Source organism: Dryas octopetala, chromosome 8 (assembly GCF_963921425.1).
Source record: "Dryas octopetala chromosome 8, drDryOcto1.1, whole genome shotgun sequence".
In the NCBI taxonomy this organism is placed as follows: domain Eukaryota; kingdom Viridiplantae; phylum Streptophyta; class Magnoliopsida; order Rosales; family Rosaceae; genus Dryas; species Dryas octopetala.
The window spans coordinates 14,088,173-14,102,358 of record NC_141373.1 but is presented as its reverse complement, the minus strand read 5'-3'; the positions used below and the strand labels follow the sequence as shown (position 1 = coordinate 14,102,358).

The 14,186-nt window shown below is 33.7% G+C and overlaps 1 protein-coding gene across 1 annotated transcript; it reads right to left on the bottom strand.

Moving 5' to 3' along the window:
- Nucleotides 1–8,270: 8,270 nt before the first annotated feature.
- On the bottom strand, nt 8,271–13,879 carry LOC147277450 (putative laccase-9). The gene is made up of 7 exons (XM_086252802.1): nt 13,719–13,879; nt 13,347–13,498; nt 12,998–13,242; nt 12,375–12,500; nt 9,263–9,851; nt 8,835–9,187; nt 8,271–8,517 (listed from the first exon to the last, which is right to left on the bottom strand). Exons 1-7 carry the CDS (start codon nt 13,815–13,817, stop codon nt 8,378–8,380), a joined length of 1,704 nt encoding a protein of 567 aa, XP_086108928.1. The 5' UTR covers nt 13,818–13,879; the 3' UTR covers nt 8,271–8,377.
- Nucleotides 13,880–14,186: the final 307 nt, after the last annotated feature.

Sequence of the window (14,186 nt, the reverse complement as noted above, 5' to 3'; positions counted from 1 at the left end):
ATTTTCAGCTGCTTGTCTGAAAATCTTCGCTGTTTGAAAATGAATTGTGTCCTTCAGGTCACCCTAGGTCGATGGTGTTGTGGGATTTTTTGTCTCAGTTCGAGAGCTATTTATAGAATAAGACTTGACAAATAGTGAAGTTGCTTTTTGATTAGTCTCTCCCGCCACGTGATTCAAATCTTCAGCCATTTTTGACTAAACAACAAAAATTAAAAAAACATATGGAAATTCAAGTGAAAATAATGTTTTAAACGCCGCCTAATATAGCAAAACATAGGGTGCCGCTAATTGGAAGAGGAACCTTCTTTTTTTTGTTCTCTTCTTCACCAAAAATCAAATCTAAAATGTTTAACTTTGTTTAAACAAAATCCCACTGTTTCTATGTTTTTTTGTTATGAAAATGTTTTGGATATCAAATTTGGATTTTTAACTTAAAAAACCTTTTTCTCTTCTTCAATTATTTGCCTTATGATCATGTTTGAATGAGTTTTAGGAGATAATTAAATTTGAGAAAAATGAGTAAATAATAAGAGGCAAGAAAAGAAAATCCAGGATCCAGTTCCACAATTAAATATCCTAATACTACATAAATGGCTGACAATTGTAGATTTGACATGAATTCAACACAAATTTAGTAATTCAATTTTATATTTTTAATAACTATTACTTAATACAAAAAAAAAAAAAAGATATGTCATGCTAACATAAAAATAATATATATCTCGTATTATTTTATTTATTGATACTAGTAAATTGCATGTGAGTAAAGAAAAAGAAAATTTTTTAATAATTATTTTGTCTAGTAAATAACACTTCGGTAACCTTATTTAGTAGATAATATGTTAAATAAACATATGGTAACATTTCAGTAAAAAAATTTTATATTTTGATAGCAATTTTAGTCGTTTTCGTTTAATTTTTATTAAAATTTAAAAATCTTCAAAATTTTCGTCAAAATTTTCTCAAAATCCAAAATTTAATTATTTGCATAGCACAACGTAGGCAGTTTACTTTTTTCTAGTGACATAAAGCATTAAGAAACAAAAAAGTCCTACAACAAACAGTGTCTATACTATTAAAAGACCGTCTACAGTAATTAAAAAATAGAAAACTTAGAAAACTCTATTTTTTTTCTCTCAAAAAAGAAATCAAGACGGCTATATTATTGTTTATTAAATAAAATAATAAAAGACGACTATATTTTGGAGCAACAAATAAAAGACGACTATATGTTATAGATCACTTATATATATAATATGTTACGTCTAAATAATGTACATAATCAGCTAGTTGATAGATCAAATTTATGATTTATTCTTGATGACCCTTTATAATATTCGGTGGCCAAAAAAGTGAAAAACAAGAAAAGAAAAACCATTCCTGTCGTTACCTTATTTAAAAATAAAGAAGAAAACAAAAAACAAGTGAACTCATATTTACTCAACCAAGCCAAGTCAAGAGGGCAACCACTTAGAGTGAGAGATATCACATTGGACAGCTGTGCCACAATTCCTTGAGTGGACTCGTGCTAATTGTTACAAATATTCCTTTCTCTTGGAATTCGAAGCAGCCACCGCTTGGGCAATTTACTCTGTCTTAAAGGTCTTATTAAGAATGATAATCAGGTACTTTATTTCAATTTTTTTGTAGGTTCCTTATTTCAAATTTGGATGTAGGTGCTTTTATGAATTAAGTGGATGTACCTAGGTGCTTTAACGTTGTAGGTTCCTAGCTTATTTCAAATTTGATTGTAGGTGCTTTGTTAGAAAATCAGTGTAGGTTCTTTATGTGGGGATTTTATGTATTTTATATAAGCATGTATATTATTAGCAAATTTTAGTTAACTGACACGAAATTAATAGCTCGAAGAACACGCATCCAGAAATAAACATTTTCATTGAAAACCTTCATCAAACATATAGTAGGCAATAAAAAATAAACTAATAAATGTGTAAGAAAGTTATATAATAATACCTCAAAGCAAGTAGATAATAAAATAAGTGGAACAACTGAACAATCCTAGCCAATGCAGCAAGCGATCTTGATAGAAACGCAGCAAACTGAGTTCTAAAAAAGAACATACGAAGAACACAAAGATGAAGGGTTTAATTATAAAATTGGATGATATATATAAAAATCCAAAACAATCAAATATGGAAAGGCCGATGAGAAGGGATTTGGTGGAAACAAAACAGGAGAACTTGATGCTTGAAATCAGTCCAATGCATCTAAGAAATTGAATAACGAGCATTAAAGGGCCCAAAATTGATGGAGCAAAACAGCCGTTATAGAAAAGTTAAAGTCAAACACTATATAACGCCGCCAGACATGAGGAAATGGCAAAAGAGTCATTAACAAAATCTTAAATTTGTAAAATACTGATTGGAAAATTTAAATATGAAAAATGGATGAGTTGGCAGCTAGTCAAAGGAGTTAACCTTTGAGCAAAAAAAGACATGGGTTTAAGTTAGAAAATAATAAGTTTCAAGGGGATTTTTGGAATTATCTATAAAATAAAAAATAAAAAAAAATCATACAGTAAAGGTAGTTAGGGAGGCCATAAGTTGGATATTATATGTTTACTTCTCTAATAAAGATGAAACCTACTCGTATGGTGGATCACACTTGTATTAAAGATGTGGTACACATGTGAGAGTAACTTTTGATTATGACCGTAACACTATCACGTGGTGTTACTAATCCACCTATGTTATAACACGTATATATATTATTATTATTATTATTATATTTCTCCTAATTAGAAATGACAACTACTTTCTCCTTTCTACCTTCTTTCTTATACTTTTCATTTCTTAGTGTATTCATGTAATCATAATCATTCATTTTTTTGATCACTTTTTAAGTATCATCTCTGCATAAAATCAATCATATTAAAATTCATTTGATCCTTTCATTGTTATTAAATAAAAAGAATACGGCTCTAACTGTTACCAAAACTATATGTTTATTTGATAACAGATATATATTTTGACAACGGTTAATTGTGAATCAATGTACATGCATACGTGACAAAAAAAAATTTCGATTTGGTTAATTGTTTGCAAATCGAGATAATTTTTAAAGGGCGATCTAAAATATGAAATTTTTTTATTATAAGAATACACTGCGGAATGATTATATCGCATTGTTTTCATGAAAATACTATTCCCTTAAGAGAGAAAGTCAAATTAGAATGTAGCTAACATTTCTCTTAATACTATATATACCCTAAAAGTATAAATATGCCACCCATTTATTGTAACACCGTGGATTAATAATAAAAAAATAGCGATGTTACAGTCACACCAAAAAAATTTATACACATGTAGTTCCCAATTCTAACGTGGTTTTCTCAAAGATTATTTAAAATTATAGGTTATTATTTAAAAATTTTTAATAATATATTAAACTTATGTTTTTGCATTTTCAAAGCATGTTGTGTATTGGGGTGATAATATTTTAACACATAACTTCCTTCTTCTGAGTGGCTAAACCCATAATATATATATATTAGCATGATAATAATCACGCGCATGGCATATGCATCCAACCTAAATTTTCTCATATACCACATTTGTACAGGGAACCCAAAAATTAATTCCTAAGGGCACTTTAATATACAATTATTCTTTTTATTTCTTCTACAGTTCTGCACTTCTTCTACTCAATAATTGCAAGGGCACTTTAATTAAATAGACTTTTTGTGGTCAAATTACGTGTAGCACCAACATGCATGAAAGAAGGCCCTTTTTTATTTTTTAATCAACGTGATGATTATTATATATTGTATAAAAAACTATTAATTTTCAATCATATTCTGTTCGTAATTAAGGATATTTGGATAGAAGACGCAAGATTAAGATAAGATAAAAGACAATGTTCAGTAGTTAATTCTTTACAACATCCGAACTTTTATGGTCAGTATTTGATGGTCAGTACTCGAATACTGTGTCTATCATTGCGCATTTTCATCCTGCACTATTTATAGATTTGTGATGATAAGGTTAATTTTTATATGGTGGAAAAACATGCATTCTGATCAACGTGATAGATATTATTTCATCTGCTCAACAGGAAAAATGCATAAATGATTGTATCGTGTTTGTGCCCTCTGTTTTCCCGAAGATCCATGTGGTTCAAGGTTTTTTTAACAAATTCCCTTTTAGTACATTTAGCGCTGCTAGTGCTAGCTAGTCTGTCAAGCTATATGGACCCGTGAACTATACGTTTGCATAATAGAGGGCTTTATAAATGCAACACACCTTCAGACCAAAAAAAAAAAAAGGAATGCAACACACCTGTGTTTGACAAAGTACCATTTTAACCCACTCCAACATAATAAGGGACACATATATAGTAAAGTAGTCCATGTCATGCAAATAAATTTAAGAGTAAGAATTTATATGATAATAGAAGAATTGTGAACTCCCCAATGCTTAAGAGTTAAAACACGTTCGCATAATCTAGGTGTCTATATAAAAATAGTGGAATTTTCCATAATAAGATTTCTAACTATGAAATTTTGTTTTATTGATAGGATAAACATAAGGGTATAGTCTTATTATAATTTACGATTGTTGATGCTCAAAAATGGTAGAGCACTCAACATCGAGTCAAATCATGTGGACCCGTTGACCTCCTACTGAGAGCATGACACGTCGAAGTGGGGTAGGATCGGGTAGCTGAGTCTGACTAGTGAGTAGAGGTGAAAATGTAATATCCAAAGCACCATGCGCAAACACACAAAAGTTAGCTGGAAGGGCACTAGTGTGGTACCGGCCAAACCTCCTCTAATGCTCAAGTCAGTGTTATGAGAATATTTTAGCAGAGTGAGTGAATAGTATAATAATGATTGAATTGTCCTTTTCTGACAAGAAAGTACTCATTTATAGTACTTTTTGAAGGGTGTTAACCAATTTGATGATGACACGTGTCCCCTATGATAACTTGCATTGTGGGAGTGCCACGTGTCACCCGTTTCGGGGATCCGAATGAGTTAACACGGGTCGGACCTAGGAGGCTAGAGCTTGGGAGGCCGGAGCCTAAAAGGTTGAAGCCTAGGAGGCTGGAGCCTATGAGATCAGGGCCTAGGAGCCTAAGAAGGGCTTTAGTCCTTGGGCCTAGGAGGTCAGAGCCTAGGGGCCCAGGAGCCTAGGAAAGGCTTAGCCTTTGGGCCTAGCTAGGAGGTCGGAGCCTAGGAGCCCAAACGACATGATGCTAAGTCTTATGTGACTTTTCGTTATGCTAAAAGGAAAAGTAGTACGAACAGAAGTCCCCCAAGTTTCCGAGCAAAAGGTACTTCTTGGTTGGGAACTTTATTCACACAAAAAAGTCCGAGCAGAACGACAAGTGACCACATACTTGTCCCTACTGGGTTTGAAAACCTTTTAATAACATTTCTCTGTGAAAGATTGATTTCTAAAATCCCAAAACATTTTCACAAAATCATTTTAACACATCAGCTGCAGCAGTATATGGCAAACATGCAAAAAACCCATAAATAACAATAACTCAGATGGTCGATACACATTAGGTACAACTATGATGTCAGTTGCAAAAGACAGCTACCGTAACGAGAGTGCCCTGGTAAACAGAGATAGGAACTCGCAATTGAGAAACTGTATCGCCTGCCACCGGATCAGTTATGAGCTCTGTCTTCGACAAGTATACGTCACATGTAATAACTTGGCTAAGTACTCCATAACGTAAGTGATCAATTCTTCTAGAGTGTTTAAGGATTTGAACCCAAGGTCACCGACGAGGCTACCCTTACTCTCAGACCAAACACAATAAACATAATAGAATGTTATAACAGTTTAAAAACTACACATACACACACAAAGTCCATAGTCAGGAATGTAGGATAAATCCCCCTACCTGGAATACAATGTTCTTCAAATATTCTCTTCTGCAAGCCCTCCACATTCGTGCACAGTCCTATCTTGGCAAATCCTCGTAACTAGACAATACGACAACCTTAACTTCTTAACAACTCGACAACTGGGTAATTCGATAGAAACAAAATCGACAAAATAGAACAAATTCTAAGTTAAGGACGATTAACAATAAAAAAAGACGGTATGACCTTTCTGTAACGCCTCGAACTTCAGGCCCTTAAAAACACTGAAATATCAACCTTTTAAATCTATTTTATCTTTCCTTTGAGCCAAAATTTAGACCATTTATCGATTTATGCGTGTCATGCTTGCGGCCATCCGATAAAATTGGAATGATACAGAGGTTTTACATAAATGTTTTATTTGAAATAAATTTATTTATTTTTATTTATGTGCATGGCTCAAAGGAAAGAGAAAACAGATTTAAAAGGTTAATGTTTCAATGTTTTTATGGGCCCGAGGTTCGGAGCGTTACACTTTCCTTTAGTCACACGTCGCTAGTCACTAGTCCTGAGTGGACTAAACTTTACTCTTTATAAGTTACTTAAGGGTTTACAAGTTTCAAGTTTTATCTTAAAGTCAAACCACTTAACTATTTGCTTTACCTCAAAGCAATTCCTCAAAATAATTTTAGATTAATCCAACTTAATCTCTGTAATAAAAACTTACTAATACTAGCATGCTAATATCCTTTAATTAAATAATTAAATCTCCAAAAATAAAGGTAGGCATGCTTAATTAATAAATAAATCCTACTTAATTAACCTAAACTTGCATCCTAAAATTAAATCCTAAAAATAAATAAATAAAGCATAAATATTAAAATACTTACCCGGTTGTAGACCTCCAAAGCTAGACTCCTCCTTGCACTCCAAAACTTTTAGATTATGAAAATTTTCTTCTCTTTTGATATGTCACTTTTTAGAGAGACTCCCAAAAAATCAAGGAACTTCACTAGGTGGTGCAAGTGAAAATGAGGGACAAGCGTCTTTATTTATAGGCACAAGAGGGTTGTAAGAAGTTTTGTGTCTCCAATGTGAGACAAAATACACTAAAAATGCACAAACTAGGCTTAAAATCCGAACTGGGTCAAGAGAAAACCCACGGGTTGCAAGTTATGTGAGACGAAATGGGCGGGTTCACCCGGATGCGAAACACGTGGGTCAAATTGACCTGGTTTGGCTTGGACCGGTTCCTCATAGATCCAACGGTATTAGATAAAGGAATTAAACCTCTAATTAATACAAGTTAGTTACCCAAAAGATAAAGGAAACTTCATTTCCTTTAATAAACCTTAAGCTTCTAAATACAAAAGAAATTTGAAAAACACGTGTCAACACACGATAAGATTGAAAAATCCAGGGTGTTACAAGTACCTCCATCAAATCGTGAGCAATTTCACCTCGATACTACCATCTGAAGCATCAGCATCACAACGCAAATAGCCATATGCAATTTCTGGATGCAATCGACAACTAGATTTGCGATCTTCAAGACTTGGCTCAAATTCGACTATAATTTAAATTGTAAATTGAAATGTTCATACATGCATTGATGGACTCTTGGGCTATGCATTTTGGACAAGTTTGTTGGGCAGAATAAGGAGTGGGAGTAGGATAATTAATCATTCTCCCATATTTGGCCCATACTTATGACTTTGGATTAAAAAAGATCTAATACAACATAGTCCAGCCCAAGTTAAATTCTCCTTCATCCCAGCCTTGCGACCTTGAACAAACTCCGATCTCTGGCCAACTCCAATCTCCGGCAAGCTCTCGCATCTCTGACCGTCACCATCGTCTTCGTGCTTCTCTATTTAGGCGTGATTTGAATAAAGCAATTTGATTAGTGAATTTGCAGTGAAATCGACGATGTCTTCAACACTAGTAGCTCCATCAAATTGTGAGCAATTTCGCCTCGTTACTACCATCTGAAGCATTAGCGTCACAACGCAAGTAGTCATACGCAATTTTTGGATGCAATCGACAGCTGGATTTGCAATCTTCAAGACACCGGAGCCAGCGGCATTGATGAGAGTCCTAAAGAAACTTTATCGAATTTTCTCTATTTTTAATTTTTGTGATGGTTTGCGTAATTGTTTAGTTGCTGAGAAAATCGAAGAAATTCTTCTTTTTTTTATTCTCTAATTTAAATGATTTATTTAATTTAAACTATTATTCTATCCACTATGTAGTTTTATGTTGCAACGAGGTGTAGGATTAATGTTTCCATTCCAATCTATTCCAATCTATTAATCTACTGACGTTGGATTTTATTGTTTTAATTAACCTTTTAGGGGATACATGACAATAATCTAATACAAATTCGGAACTAGACTAAATCTAAAGAAAGTGAAAAAAAATTGTCAGCTAATTTTCTTGCCAAAATAATTTATCATAACAAGAATTTGGAGGCTTACATTATTCTTACAAATCAAGCCTAAATATATATTGAGATGGAAAAAAAAGTACAAATCAAATTTAAGAGTTGGAACAAGAAGGCATGTTAGCAGGTGGTGGGAGCATAGTTGTTTCATTGGTCTTTCCATTCGCCACTATGAACACCGTGTTCATTCCCCAACTGGAATGTCTTTCCAAATGACAGTGCATGAACCATACTCCTGAAAATGATCATTAACCAATTCATTTAGTTAACTAGCATTGTCGCCCTTAAAAAATGTACCTAATTAATTGCATAGCACAAATGAGATGTACATCAATTGCATCAATTAGGTACCAATATATGTAAGTATTCTCTTAATTGACACATGTTCTGATCAATAACATAAAATGCTTATGTTACCATATTAGTCAACAATCAAATATAATCAGCATTTAGATTAAGTCTAATAACATATATAAGATGCATAGTTATATTATTGGACTGTCTAGTAATAAAATATTACTTTTTTATATATTATATATAGAATGTACGTACCAGGATTATCAGCAACGAATCTAATAACAACCCATCCATTCTTTGGAAGTCCAAGTGTGTTTATTTCTGGTGGATCAACCAAATTGTAGGTGTTGGGCGAAGTTGTATTGTCAAAATTCCCAGAACCTGTTCCCACCAAATAGAAGCTGAACCCATGGAGATGCATAGGATGGTTCTCAGGGGCAAGGATGTTGGTCCCTTGGAAGATGATTTCAACCTCTTCACCATATTCGATAAACCTAACCTTTGTGGCTAGGGTTGGATATAATGTGTTGTTTCCCACGTCTCCTGTGTAGTTGAAAACATAAGGCGGCCTGTCTGGGAAACTGTCGTTGTAAACTCCCTCCAACCCCCTAAAAAAAGACATTCCACAAGATGGTCAGTTGAAATGATTTCAATAACATTACTCGAAAATTAATCATACATACGTATAATATGCTTGCAGAATATCAGTAGCTGGGGTCACGAAACTAATATTGTTCAAGCCCGCAGAAAGCCTATTTCCCTCAGGCCCAGCACATGAAGAATTGGCACAAACAACTTCATTCACTGAGACAGTGATGAACAACTGTGTTGTGATGTTTGTTGGGACGACAATAGGGTGTTCCTCGCTTGCCAAAGCCCTTACAAGTTTGGTGAAGTTTGAAGCAGCTGTCTCATCATTGTAACTAGGAAGATTTGGAAAGGGTATGGTTGATGGGGTGCTATAGTTGCCTGTGTATTGAAGTATTGCACTGGTGGTGCTGTTGTTGAAGTCAACATCGCCATCAACAAAAGGAGTGGAGGCCATGTAGTAATGGCTGAGAGTCTGGTTTGTGGTGACCAGGACGTCCATTGTTTGGCCTGGAGTTATGACGATGTAGGAGGTGGTTATGGGCTTTATATATGCCGCATCTTGAGTGACGACTGTGAGGTTGTGATTGGCAATGCCGAAAAATGTTTCCTCGTTCATCACTGCGTTGATTATGCGGAGAAGATAGGTCTTTCCGTAATCAACCAACAAACGGTACATCGTTTCTGCAATATGAAATCATTTATAAGATGCATGCATAATCAAAATGAGATTCAAATCATTACTGAGTTTAATTTTATTTTCTCGTTTTAATAATGATTTATTTATAATATCTTTTAAGTACGTGATTAATACTGTCATATTCATAAACTCGCAATTCTTGCAATTTATTAAGTTCAAGACAAGTATAACAAAGAATCTATTTTCAACCAAAATCGAGACAAATAGCTAGGGGTGGTCCTCATAAGTATGTTTGCTAGAATTAATATGTAGGAAGGGTCCCTTGGTTAAAAAAAAAAAAAATTTAGCTAATGGACTCGAACTATACCTCATATTTCTATTTAGGATATGAATTTCACTTTGTGTCAACTGAGGACTGAAACTTTCAATTTGTATCAATTAAAGACCCTCTTTTTTTTTTTTTTTTCAGTTTTTATCTCAATTTTGTCCTGACATTAAACCCATCAAACCCTCTACCAAACTCAGCAAACTTATATTGAGTTTAAAGCTATGCATTTCATCTCTACAACCATATAAAGATCACTCCAATCGAACATTTACATCTCTAGATAATCGGCCTCAAAGTAAAGTACTCGAAACTGTACAATCAGATCTCTAGGAAAATATCTGAAAAATTGGATAGTTTCAGGTACCTTAGTTTGAGGCCGATTATCTGAATTTGTAGAGCTCCGATTAAGGTGATGTAAATATATATTGTTGTAAAGAGGAGATGCATAATTTGATGGAGGTTTAATGAGTCTAATGTGAAGCCAAAGTTGAGAAAAAAAAAGGTCCTTAATTGACATAAAATAAAAATTTCAGTCTTCAGTTGACACAAAGTGAAACTCATGTCCTGAATAGAGACATGAGGTATAGTTGAAATCATTTAGCTAAAATTTTTCCAAAAAAAAAATAAAAAATCTAGGAAGCGTCAGTGAAGAGTAATTCATCCACTATCGACGGAGACCGGCCGGTCTCCCTTCCCCTTTCTCTCCCCCTCTCTCTCTCCTTCCTTCTGTTTCTTTCTCTCTTTCTTCTTTGCCTCTCACCTATTTTCTCTCCTTTGTCTATTTCTCTCTCATATCTGCAACAGAGGCTGGCGACCTTGCTGGCCTCCACACTGGTCGACGACGACAACGACCGATGGGGAGGCCGACAAGGTCGCAAGCCTCTGCAGCAGATCGGAGAGAGAATAGACAAAGGAGAGAAGAGAAGTGACAAAAAGGCAGAGAAGAGAGAGAGAGAGAGAGGGAGATGTGGGAGAGAGAAATGGAGGTGGGGCGAAAAGAGAGAGAAAGAGAAAGGGAGTGCCGGAGGTCCACCTTGGGGTTCTGTTTTTTTTTTTTTTTTTTGTCCTTTATAGTCTTTTCATTTTGGGATAAATTTGTAATTTCAAATTTAAAAAGGAGAGGGTGTGTAAAGAGAGGAAATTAGGTGTGCAAATAGTAGCACTAAAATTTCCAATTTCCATGATGCAATCAAAATATGTCCCACCCATTTTTCTAGAAAAAAAAAAAAAAACATTTTTTTATCAAGATAGAAATACTACAAAAAGATGTTCATATTCATATGAATTCTATTAATTAATTTGGGCACTAGCCTTTCCATAAAATTAATAAAAAAAAAATAAAAAATAAAAAGAAGAAAGAAATACTACCAAAACTTCTCTAAAATTTTAGCCACCAACAAAATAATGTTGCATATAATATTAAGAAACTAAACATTTTCATCTCAATTGATATATATAATCCAAAATTTTAAATTTATTTTGGAGTTCGTAGCATTTTACGTACTCCTTTCAAACATTAGATGTAACATTTTCCTCTTTTATTAATAATAGTCTTGATTTTTCTTTCTTCTTATGAAATTATGTTTCATTAAGTGGTGAAAAATTAATATTTTAAGACAGATAAACATATATGAGATAGGTTAAGGATTTGGTTATCTTACAAAGCATATATGTAACGAAAGAAAAACAACAAGTACGAAATGAACATCAACTTAATCTTATTTTTTTGGCTTTCTGGAATGAAAACATTGACTTGATCATTGACATAAACATTGAACAAATTAACAAGAGTTAGGTTCTTAGTGATAAAGTTAGACGTGAAACCTGAATAATACTAATTGAATCTTCTTTTTCCTTAGATATTTATTGAGTACTATTACATGTTCTAGAAACTCACCGCATATATGTCAATTGCCAACAAAGCTGATAAATCTATTGTACTATTATATTTCCCTTTGCAAGCCTATAATTTATCTATATTTCACATATATATATATATATATATATACATATATGCAGAAGTCTTGCTACATTACGCGCATTGTAATTAAATAATTAAAGTGTTACGTACTCAACCTTTGTGTCAAAGTACTTCAATAAAAAAAAAAAAAAAAAAAAAGTACTCTAGCTTGTTAGAAAAACATGCACTACCTATCCATTGCTTTTTGACTAATTTATATGCATGATAGTAACATTATAAATAAATAAATAAATAATTGTTTTAATTTATTTTATGTACCATTGGAACAACTGTATAAATCTCCGGGCTGTCCATTGATTGTGAAGGCATCGGACACGTTTGGATCACCACCAGTTGTGAGGGCCTCATCTATTAGTTCCTTGATATCCCCTTTAAACCATGATGCTGCCACAACATGATATAATAATTATTAAGATAAGAAATATCGATGCATATATGTGCATGTACAAGTACTTTAAAGTAGTCTAGGCAGGCCTAGCTAGCATAAATCTATTTAATAGTACTATATACGACTGCAGCACCGATGTGAACATTTTTGTTGCTTCATAATTGGTTTCGGTTTTGTATGTTTTCGCAATATAGAAGAATGTAAAAGGGACATCAAGATTCTTCCTTTAGGTTTGCTTCAGCAAATATGATAAAGATGGGCATAAATTAGAGAGCTCCAAAATGCATATGTGCACATTCCAACTAATTACTCTTCGCCAAAAAAAAAATTTGTTACTTTTCCTTTCTAAGGTAAATTACACTTTTTGTTCTTATATTTTCACTTGAAATCATATTTGGTATTCCTAACTTCAATTTGATTATTATGTTTTATATTTTGATGAAACTTGAAGGACTCTTTATGATAAAAATCTTTAAAAAAAAAATTAACGTACCTAAAATAATGGTTTCTTCTACATCAGGCGTTGGAAATGGATAAGTTGTGCCATTCGCCGGAAAAATAACGATAGCACCATGGACGGTGGCGCGTGTCCAATCACTGTGGGCATGCCACCATAGTGTTCCTTCTTCAGTAGAAAATATAACCTCGTAAGTAAAATTGTTTCCGGGTTGAATTGGGCACTGAGTTATGTTCTCGGGTCCATCCGACCAAGGATTTCTTGGCTGCTTCACTCCGTGCCTTCAATAATTGAACAAGACAAAGCAAAATGTTGAATGAACAAGACAAAGCTAAAAACAAGACATACCCCGTGTACCAAACATAAAAACAATTGCGGGGTTTACCAATGAATGGTGACACCGTACAATCCTTGATTATGGACATTGACATAAATGGTATCTCCTTTATGAACATGAAGGGTTGGCCCTGGAAAGCTACCATTCACAGTTAAGATGCTCTTTGTGCTGCACAGCCTTGTAAAATTTGTTTCTTTTAGCTGCAGAAAATATCATACATACAAACCCCAACAAGCACAACGAATTAATACCCAATAAAAATCCATGCACAATGTTCATATATAAAAACAATATAAAATATAAAATAATATAAAAAAATCCGGGCATGCACACGCATCTTGCAGCACATTCCATCTTTAAATTTAAGCAGTCATGCATGCTCTTATGTTAGAGAGTAATGCATATAGCAAGCACACTTACGACAAAATCATAATAACGGATAGCCTTGCAAAGGAGCAAACCATCAAGGAACATAAACCCTACAAAAGTGAAGACCAAACCCATTTTGTTAAACCCCATATTTTCAGCTGCTTGTCTGAAAATCTTAGCTGTTTGAAAATGAATTGTGTCCTTCAGGTCACCCAAGGTCGATGGTGTTGTGGGATTTTTTGTCTCAGTTCGAGAGCTATTTATAGAATAAGACTTGACAAATAGTGAAGTTGCTTTTTGATTAGTAGATCATGTCTCTCTCCCACCACGTGATTCAACTCTTCAATCATTTTTGACTAAACAATAAAAATGAAAAAAACATATGGAAATTCAAGTGAAAATAATGTTTTAAACGCCACCTAATATAGTAAAACATAGGGTACCGCTAATTGGAAGAGGAACCTTCCTTTTTTTGTTCTCTTCTTCACCAAAAATCAAATCTAAAATGTTTAACTTTGT

Coding starts and splice junctions, on each gene's coding strand:
- LOC147277450 (XM_086252802.1), bottom strand. CDS start 13,817: ATGGGGTTTAACAAAATGGGTTTGGTCTTCACTTTTGTAGGGTTTATG. Junction 13,499..13,718: donor TCCGTTATTATGATTTTGTC/GTAAGTGTGCTT, acceptor TATTTTCTGCAG/CTAAAAGAAACAAATTTTAC. Junction 12,501..12,997: donor AGAAGAAACCATTATTTTAG/GTACGTTAATTT, acceptor ATGTTGTGGCAG/CATCATGGTTTAAAGGGGAT.